Genomic DNA, 10,314 nt, shown 5'->3' with positions numbered 1-10,314 from the left:
CTGCTTACACTGCTCACCCACTGCTCCTTTAGAACCCAGGGATGAATTTTTCAGGCATGTGTATAAAAAGTGGTGACAGTGCTTCATGTAGTTCGCATACGTCATTTGTTCATGGGGGAGATTCCGTTGTGTTTTAGTAGTTAACAAATATTTGTGGACTATTTTAGTTGTAATTGCTAAAGTAGTGAAACTACTTAGTGTATTCCCTACCGCTCCTTCACAGCAACACATCCATGGCACCTCGTCGTAATAAGCGCCCTCAATGCAGCAAATGTGCTCATTTCCTCACCAAAAATGGAGTTTGTACTACTTGTGCGGCACGCAACGTAGTACATCTGCTGCATGGCTTCCGCGACTATAGAGTCTATTTTTTCGGTTTCGTTCACGGCCTTCTGTTCAGTTACGTGATGATATAGCTCAGCAACACCAACAGCAGGAGCAGCAACAGGAGCAACAACAGGAGCAACAACAGGAGCAGCAACAGGAGATGCAACAGGAGCAGCAACAGGAGCAACAACAGGAGCAGCAACAGGAGCTGCAACAGGAGCAGCAACAGGAGCAGCAACAGGAGCAACAACAGGAGCAGCAACAGGAGCAGCAACAGGAGCTGCAACAGGAGCAGCAACAGGAGCAACAACAGGAGCAACAATTGTTGTCTCATACATTGCCGGTACTGTCAAGCCACTTTCTCTGATATGATAGAGTTTTTTCTCAATTTTCTTTTTGGCTGTTTCCTTAAACCAATGATCGGTGTCGTTCTTGTAGGCTTTTACTGCTTCCCCTTCTCCTGCACCTTCCCCTTCGTTGCCCACACAAGTGTCGGAGATGTCATCTCTGGTTTATATCGATTGTCGGGGACGTCGTCGTTGTCGGAGATGTAAGAAGTATGTCGGAGAAGGACCTTGCAAAAGCTGCGAGGCACGTCAAGTAATCTGTCGCTATTCATTCACCTCTCACATAATTGTTCCTAGCAGGTGTCTTCAAGGTCACCAACTCCATCATGTACCTCTCCTGTTCATGCAACACCAGTAAGTTCAACCTTGAACTCTTGTTTATTTATAACGAGACCTCTACTCTACTGATGTCACTGGGATGCTTCACATGTTTTCAGTTACCAGTGTCTGCTGATCCTTTACCTGTCCCCCCATCCTTCTTACCCTCCATCAGCCCCGACTCAAACTCATGTAGGTCAAACTCAATCACTGGTCGGCTATTCTCAGAACAGTCGATGGAATAGTATTTTGTCACTCATTCAGGTTGGGCCGCAGACCCATAATGTCTCACTACCTACGGGGTCTCTTGCTGATCCTGTGTCGTCCGCTTCTCCCTCCTCTTCTTCTATTTCTGCTTCGTCTTCCTCATCGTCATCATCGTCATCATCGTCAAACAGCTCTACAGGGACTTCAGTGAGTGGCAGCGTTGGAGGGGAAAATTCCGTCTTAGATAATTCCAATACTATTAGTGTAGCATTCTCAAATATAGATGTACATAGTTTATCTGGTCAGTCTAGCATAGGAGACGAACCTGTTGAAATTTCTTGTGCTAGCTGTCTGTGTCGTATAGACACTATTGAAGTAGACCGCAATAATATTAGTCGTAGAAAGTTCTCGATGATTAGGCTCGCCATAGATCATAGACCAATGATCCCCCTTTGTATGACATGCTTTCAATATGTTTCTATTAATCCAAATTTGGCCCAGCCAGCCGTTCCAGCGCATAACGCACACGCGCGGAACAATAATGCAAACCAGGACAATGATGATCGCAATCTAGGGAATGAAAATGACGCTAGCGATACTGAGAGTGATGCTTCTTCTGGCGCTGAGCTTCAGCGCCGTGGGAATCGTGCAAACAAGAAAAATAACAAATGGAAATTCGGGTGGCGAAGTTTCCTCACTCACTTCATAATCACTTCCTCAAACGCGCAACAACTTCGAACGCGCTTACCTTACATACCGAAGACATTTTCTGATCTTTGGGGTAATGCGTTCGTGGAGAGGCTTGCACAGAGAAACATAATATCACTACCACAGTTTGAGCATGCCAACATGAATGTATCACGTAAGATTGTTGATATAACGTATGATGTAGAGTCGTTCGCGAACGATACTAATTCTGGCAGTTATGCAAGACTGAAATCGGCCATGAATAAATCAGCTGTAGCCACAGCTCGCTGCCCATTTGGATGTACCGAATTTATTGAGGAAGTCGGGTCTATCTCGTATAATAACTTTCTTCGTTGGGTCTTCCCTAGTGTAACAGCATTTGGAGCGAATGCTGATCTACACATGCGGGGTGCTAGGAGAGATTTCACCGAACCTATTGAACAATATGGCTTCACAATTTCCGCGTCAGTTCGGAACACTGTAGAGTCGGGTCTCGTCTTATGCACTTGCCGTCATCATAATAATGGTTCAGCTAAGTCTTATGTTCATGTGCCTCAAAATCCATATGGTACCTTCCCTAGTCCATACAGTGATCAGTTGACTCCAACGATTTTCGCTCCAAAGCCATTCAATGGTATGAAAGCAAAATACTCGTCTCACACCTGGCAAATGAGAACTGTTCAAGGCGGATTTGGAGGGCTTTCTTCGTTTTCTATAACGTCCAAGCCAAAGTGGGATATCCACTCTAACCATCATGGTGACCTAGAGAAGCTATATCTTGCTAACCGACCAGAAATTAACTCGTTTGTTCAGTCCAATTTGAGTGACGATCCCCAAGCCCAACCTGTCCTGCAAGGCCTGCAGTTCCACAGGCTTCCCACTCAGGAAGAGCAAAACACAGCATTGGCGGGTGCTACGTATATTTCCGCTCCTGAATCACTAAACCTACTTCGTGCTATGAAGCAAAAGGTAGTAGTGGCTATAGACGAGGAGGAACAAGCCGGAAACCCAAATGCTGGAGATGAAGAAATTCAAGGTGGGGACCAGGGAGGAAATGATTTAGTAGATAACCAAGGGGGCAATCAAGTCGCACAAGCGGTAATAGACCTGGATGATGTTGAGGATGGCAATGCTGAGGTAGAACCTGACGATAATAATCCTCAACAAAATAATCCTAGGAGAACCAACATCACCTGGCCTCTGGCGTACGCCAATGCAAACCAAGTGACAAACCATGGTACCTTACCTATAAATCTGAATGCATTCACAGGTAAGTTCTTCCCATTGTTGTGGTCGTTCATCCGGCTTCTATCTTCTATTCCAGTAGTGTGGTATAATTTTGCTGCTTGTTCGCCTATAGAAGTAGGAGATCAACAGGAGGTCCTGCGACTTGTCAAATGCAAAGCATATTTATCAACGTTCATTCCCGGTGTCTTAACATCTTCTCGACGCAATAACGCTGGTGCACATAGAGCCAAGCCTGCAGATATTCAGCATTGGATCAAACAGAGAGCTCAGACTGTAGTCGGATTGTTACCAGACGAAGATGAGGATGAAGCTTGTCTTCACACATCAGTAATTTTGTCAAGACTTTTGCATACCCTGCCTAATACTTACTCTTGTTATATTGGCTCACGTCAAATACCGATTAATGCGCAATTCATTCAAGGTAGACTTGCTGAATTGCCTGATGATGAAGCAAGAGATAAGTGTAGCGTTATTTCGATTTGTACTACAGCTGCACCCACCACGCAGTTCAGAGTTGCGCGACCTGAATTGGTAATCCAAACTGCTGACGGATCAGTCTGGGAACTTGCAAATATTATTCGCGCAGACGGTACTGCCGCGAGTCCATGGGATAACCCGGAGGGTGGACAAGCTGGAGCTCGTCGTTGGACAGCGGAGAGTTACCTTCGGAATGTTGGAGATCATAACCTTTGGTTCAAAGATACCAGGACCAAGCCTATCGAATATCTAACCTCTGATCCACAAGAAAGTTTACGTGATATCATTGTGAAATGGCATAGTTTGATCTACGTCAGAACTTCTGGAGGAGATCTGACTCGGAATAAGCTCCATTACTTGCAATTTACAGGTGGTCAAGGTACTATGATTTGTCATGATCACCAAATTCCTCTCGTTGTTACACCTGTTCCTAAAGATGACAATGGGAATAGGCCGCTCTGCTCTTTCCAAGATGAGAATGGTCTTTTCCCCTGCAACCGTCTAGCCAAATGGTCTTGTCCATCTGAGGACTGCACAGCAGCTTATTGTCGAGCACACAGCAAGGAAGTGCTGACTAACGCTGTTGATGGCCCTCAACTTGTATACATATTTCCTCGGAATAATCAAGATGCACAATTAGATCCAGTGGTGGATGATGAACTCGTCGATGACGACGCAGCCGCAAATGATCCTTTGCAGGATCTGATCGATCAGCAACAAGTAGAAGAAGGGTCTGTTGCAGATCAAGCAGATTTGCTATTCCAAGGTGAGTTCGATCTTGATGATCCTCTAGAGATGGAAGATGAGGAAATAGAGCAAGTAGGTTTACCAGGGACGAATGCGGCAGACATACCTGTAACTGCAGATAGTAATACCGGAGTTCCCGGCCATGTACTGCTGAATAAGCATTACGGCCTGCTCAACCGTTCAGGAATAAGCAATTATATCTCTGCCAGATGCGGAGCCTTTTTCCAGCGTCTCACAGCGAGATTCGCGGGAGCATCCATCCCTCTGTTATACCCAGAAGGCATGCTTTTCCCTAGTATATTTTGGAAATCTTTAGCTAATGGAACGGTCATAGGTGCTTTACCACACTGCCTCTGGAATTCGCCAGCGGCCTGCAAGAAGGTCGGCTATGCTAGTCTCGATGATCATATTAGAATTAGACTAACAGATCCAACCTTGTTAACTTCTACCGATCCTAGGGCGATTCAGTTCTATTTCGATGCTTTGTTCAATTTACAGCTCTCTCATAGCGATAGTCGAATTATACTCTCGCGCGGTTGGGAACACTTATCTAGCGATCCTTCCTCTTTCCAGACTCTTCAGACTGAGGGTCGTTTACCATTTAGTGAAGCTGATTCCCGAAAGCGAGTGAATGAGCTCGCTGCTGAAATTTCAAGGGAACAGCCAACCTATTTTTACACTCATAGCTGTAATCAATCTGAACATTTCGGGGTCAGTCCTATCTTTCAATGGATAGAGGAGCATTACAGGTCGTCTTCAGAGGAGGAATATAATAGCGCTGTACAGGCTGCATTAGTCCCTATCCTTCGTGCTTGGCAACGTGCCGGGACTTATCTTATGCAATACATAGAAACTTCACATGAACAACCTTTGGGGCCTGTAAAGAAGTTATGGTGGCGCTGGGAATTTCAGACAACGCGCGGCAATCTTCCTCATATTCATGCGTTAGTTTGGACTGGGGAAGATCCTGAATCACCTGCTGTTAGAGCGCGAGTGTCTTCTACACGCGCGCACTGCTTCTCTGATCCGCAACCAATGATTGATGCGGGACTTATTTCTGAAGAGCGCGATATCATAGAACTGCAGGAATTAGCCTCAACTATTCACGAGCATAACTGTAGCAAGGCGGGGTACCGGTGTTGCAAAAAACGTGATAGGGATGGAAAATCAATATGTCGCTTTCCGAGACGTCCAACGTCTCAAGGGTATTCAACCAAGACTTTTCATGTCCAGCATTCTAAAGAGGCTCTTAATATCTTGCATGACTGTGGGTTAGCTGAAATTAAAGAGCCGTTTGGAGTGCCTGAACTAGTTCCTACCGAAGAACTCACAGCTAAGAAGCATATGTATCCATCAGATGAACATACTCGTTTTTCTCCAATGAATGATTGGATTTTTGCGGCGGCAAAAAGCAGTGATAATCTTCAAATTTGTACTCCCACATTCACTGCTAATTATTTAGCAAAATATGCTGCCGGAGAAGAAGAACGAGCTAGAATATTCCTCAAGGCAGGGAAAGACAGCAATTCAGTGACGTTACAGACTCAAAATTTACGTAATATGAAAGTCACCGGGGCTGCAATAGCTGCAGAAAATGAAAAAAGTCAGGAACGTGAGACAACGGCAGTTGAAGCGAGAACGCTTTCCCTCACCGAAGCTGTCTGGTGGATTCTCAATTTCCCTTATGTAAAGCTTTGTTCAGAATACATTCATATTAACACCGGTTTCAAACAGGACAGAGGAGGAATCGTTAAGCACGAAACGCAGCGTGTACGTCCTGGCGTGATTGCCGAAGAAGTGCCAGGGTACATTGCTCGGCAAGCTCTTCAATTCCCACGTGAAAGGCAGTTCAGTGACTCCCAGCGATTGACTATTCTGGATAGTATGACAAGTAACATAACTCCCGATAAAATCTCTATATTCAGCTCTCGTCCACCTGAACTTATGTTCCTCCAAACTTTGAAAGATTATTTCGAATGCGTCGTTCGCTCAGCAGTTCCCAAGTCTAGGATACCGCGCGACGATCAAGGATTAGGTGTCCAACAAGCTTTATTGCGAGCTGATGTGCCAGATTGCCCTTGGATAGATGGGTTTGACAAGGAAGTTAAATTACTTCCTGCACAACTTAGTAGAGTGCGTGACGCTGCTATTAGATATCGAGATGATGCTCGTCACTCTTTGTCTAATCGACAGTTAGTGTCTTCCATAATAGACACCATTCTGAATCCCTTATTAACGCCCCAACCTCCACAAGACCTTGTAGATCGATTCGTGTTCTCCAAGGAAACTCTACCACGTATCGCAGTGTTTTCTAATCCTCTTCCGCGATATGCCGATCGTTTTCTGATCCACATTGCTCTTTCGCTAGGCGATTTTACCACGGAGGTTGATATTTTTTCTGTCAACCACTTGAGACAGTCATATCAGCTCGTAGGCTTAGTACAAGATGCGGAAAACATCACTAATGATGAAGTGAATAGCATATTGCGACGGTACATTCTTGAACAGTTGTTATATTTGCCTGGTGGGACCTTATCATTCGATAAGCATCTCGTCAATGCACACAGCGCATTATATAGTCTTTTAATAGACGGGGAGCTTCGTTTTTACGCTACGCCTTTAGTACTTCGGAACGAGATGACCGAAGCAGCTTCTGCTGCTCTTGTCGAGCGTATGAGGCAAGCGAAGCAGTCCTTCGCTGAAGCCCTCCACTTCTTATCCAATCCAATCCACAACCTCCCGCCTGTAGACGAGTTAGTTGATGCCTCCCTAACAAATCCTTTACAGTGGGAACCTGAACTCCAGCGCGGCGCAACACAAACATTAGAATCATTCCAAGAACAGCAAGTAGCATTAAACCTTGGGATGCGAGCTATAGATGATTACGCATCCGGTCAAAAGTCATTTGTACCCGCCCCTATATTGCTTGGTCCTCCAGGAAGCGGTAAATCGTTCGTAACAGCGCATTGGGGTGCTTATGCTCTCGCAAAAGGTCTCAGTGCTATAGTTACCAGTGTGGCTAGTGAGCGTGCAGCCGCTCTTGGAGGAGAGCATATTCACCTCATATTCAACATACCAGTCGCTCAATCTCTGTCGTCTCGAATTTTAGCCGAGAAAGCGTTGACACGACTAGCTCGGGATCCAGTAAAGATGAAGTGGCTGAAATCCATACGCGTGTTTATTCATGAGGAGATAGGTACTGAAGGGGCAGAGCTGCTTGATGTCCAAAACAAAATTTTACAGTTTCTTCACAACTCTCCGCTACCGTTTGGCGGAGTGCTTCTTATGGGAAGTGGTGACCCAAACCAGTTGCCTCCTATAAAACAAACTCTTCTGTGGACTAGTCCCTCAATTATTACAACGACCAGGCTTTATATCCTGAAAAAATTTGTTCGTTCAGCTACCGATGAGGAACTTCAAGAAGTTCTTACTCTGTTCCAGAAGCTTCAACCTACGGAAGCTGATATTCAACGTATTCAGTACTTGATACGTGAACGATGCAATTTCCGTTCAAACTGGGATTCTGTTCCTACTCAAGCATTACAAATTTTCGGTCACCGTGAAGCAGAGCGTGACGCCGTTGAGCGACAACTAAACATAGTTAAGCAGGATAACACAATAGAGAAGGTAGTGTCGAACTCGGTAGACCAATATACTGTAGATGGGGGACACGTGTGGGTTTTAGTCAATCAGGACAGAGTTGTCAAGCAGATCAATCATAAGCTCCAAGCTCCCCAAAGTATCACTCTTTTCATCGGAGCCGTTATGCGATTCACTTGTAATGATAATTCGCCAAGGCGCGCATATCACCAGAGCCAATTGTGTGTTGTGCGAACATTGCCTGTTGGGAATGCGGCTATTGTAGTTAGGGTCGCTCCACCTGGTAGACGCGAAATTCCTGCTACTGAGCAGGAATTTATAGACAACGGATGGCAGGAACTAACTATTTCGCGGATGTTCACCATTCCACAACGTCTGGAGGGGTCCATGTCCGTCAGAAGAGAACAATATCCTATTAGGCATTATATAGCATCGACCATTCATAAAGTTATGGGCGACACACTGGGGATGGTAGCAACTCAAATTTCTGATAAAAGAGCCAAGTATAAGTTGTGGCTTAAATCCCAAATATACGTAATAATTTCTCGTGTAGGTCAGTTGAGTAATATTTATTTTGTTGGTAGTATAGAAGAGACCATGAGTGCGATTAGGAACCTCTTGACCCAATCAACACAATGGGATGCGTACGTTCGACACGTGGTAGGGATTTTAACTGGAGCACCTGCTGCTGGCGCTCCAGTCATACATTTCAACACCCGTCCATTTCGACCCAGGGACACTCCTATTCCTCCAGAGAGCGCTAGCTATGTATACGTAGTAGTTTCTTCCACAAACACCACAGTATCGTACATAGGCCAAACAACCAACTTACGAAACCGTCTAAACGAACACAATAATGGCTCAATCGGCGGAGGTGCTCGATTTACATCGCTTGCACAGTTTTGGCCTTGGGGATTATTCCTGTACGTCACTGGCTTCGACTTGAGTATAAGCAAGGAGCAGAACCGTGCCGACAGAGAGCGGGTAGAGTTCACCTGGGATCATGTGTCTCGGCAGCTCCATGGTGATCATCCCACTCCTTTACAGATCCTAGACACTTGGCCATTCGTATTTGAGAACCATTTGCGGCAACAATTCCCGGATCTCGTTCTCGTTCAATGCGCTGATTTATGATACTAATCCCTATGCTATGAAACTTTTCGTTGCCATGATATTTTCAAAATAGCATTTTGTATAATACTGTGTAACAAAGAAATAGACTATTCTCCACAATCTAGAACCGTACCTTCACGTGAACGTGACACAAGAATTCACGTGAATCTTCCGTTTCACGTGTACATGACAATGATGGCGCACAAGATGTTTTCATCCTTCCGCGCTTTTGTAGGTATGTGTCTCGTCAGCCATTGTGATTAGATTTTCTGCAAGAGCTGGCTGGGCTCACTGTGATTACTTCATCTAAATTGTATAGTGAAAGCATGTCTGCGTTGGGGTTGCGGCATTATACTCTGTGCGAGACCCTTTTTCTGGTCCAACACTGAGTAACTCTCGAAGTGTTCTCAAATTCGTGAGGTTTCTCATCCCGAAGGGTTACTCGCAACAAACAATATCTTCGCATCCAGCGCTTCGATGAGTGCCATCATTGAGAACTTTTCTACAACCCTTCGGGGCTTATTCGTTTCACTTTGGAACGCATAGGGCATCTCCTTCGCATATTTCGACTCCTGCACTAATCGCACGCCTGAACAGTCTGTCATCGCATATTTTACCAAATAGAACTAGCGCTGAACTAGACTAATTTTCCTTTTCTATAGCATCAGGTACAGTTGCTAAAAGACCGATCCTCGTGCTGGTTGCTGCTCGCGAGAGACATATGTTATCATTATTGCATTACATGTTTCTTTAATCAACTATTCTTATCATTCCCCGTTCCTCATCAACATAATTGTATCCTCAAATTTATCCTTATTGACATCTGTAATAGAAGCCTCTCATGAATACTTGATGTCGGATATCATTCTTATCAAGTGTGTGGAATTCTCGAGTCTTGAAGAGGACGCTTGTGCTGACACACTGTTAGGGATAAAGTGTCTTGGTCGTTGAGCACGTCCCACAGTTGTGATAGCTGAATCTGTCAGGAGGGGAGGAAACACCTTGACTGCGTGATTCTGATGGATTGTATTATGAGGGGTGGTATATTACTTGTCGTTTACTGTTATCGCTATAATTAGAGGTAAGGCGCCGGAGGCCCAGGGGTCCCCGCAGAGCGGGGTGGCCGACGGTTAGTAATAATCAATGACGCAGAGGTAGTTTTTTATATTCGTGTAGCTGGTAATATTATACCATAATGGCAATAGCATTACATATTATTCATGTTAGTTTCAACAGTTACTAA

At 45.0% G+C, this 10,314-nt stretch overlaps 1 protein-coding gene across 1 annotated transcript; it reads right to left on the bottom strand.

Moving 5' to 3' along the window:
- Window positions 1-206: 206 nt before the first annotated feature.
- On the bottom strand, window positions 207-665 carry Pmar_PMAR016526 (cutile protein 70, isoforms A and B, putative; the record flags this gene model as incomplete). The annotated part of the gene is made up of 1 exon (XM_002785154.1): window positions 207-665. The coding sequence occupies one exon, from the start codon at window positions 663-665 to the stop codon at window positions 207-209; it is 459 nt and encodes a 152-aa protein (XP_002785200.1).
- Between the last annotated feature and the right edge of the window lie 9,649 nt (window positions 666-10,314).

Source organism: Perkinsus marinus (genome assembly GCF_000006405.1).
Source record: "Perkinsus marinus ATCC 50983 genomic scaffold scf_1104296933698, whole genome shotgun sequence".
NCBI classification, from domain to species: domain Eukaryota; phylum Perkinsozoa; order Perkinsida; family Perkinsidae; genus Perkinsus; species Perkinsus marinus.
This window is presented reverse-complemented; position numbering and strand designations above follow the sequence as displayed.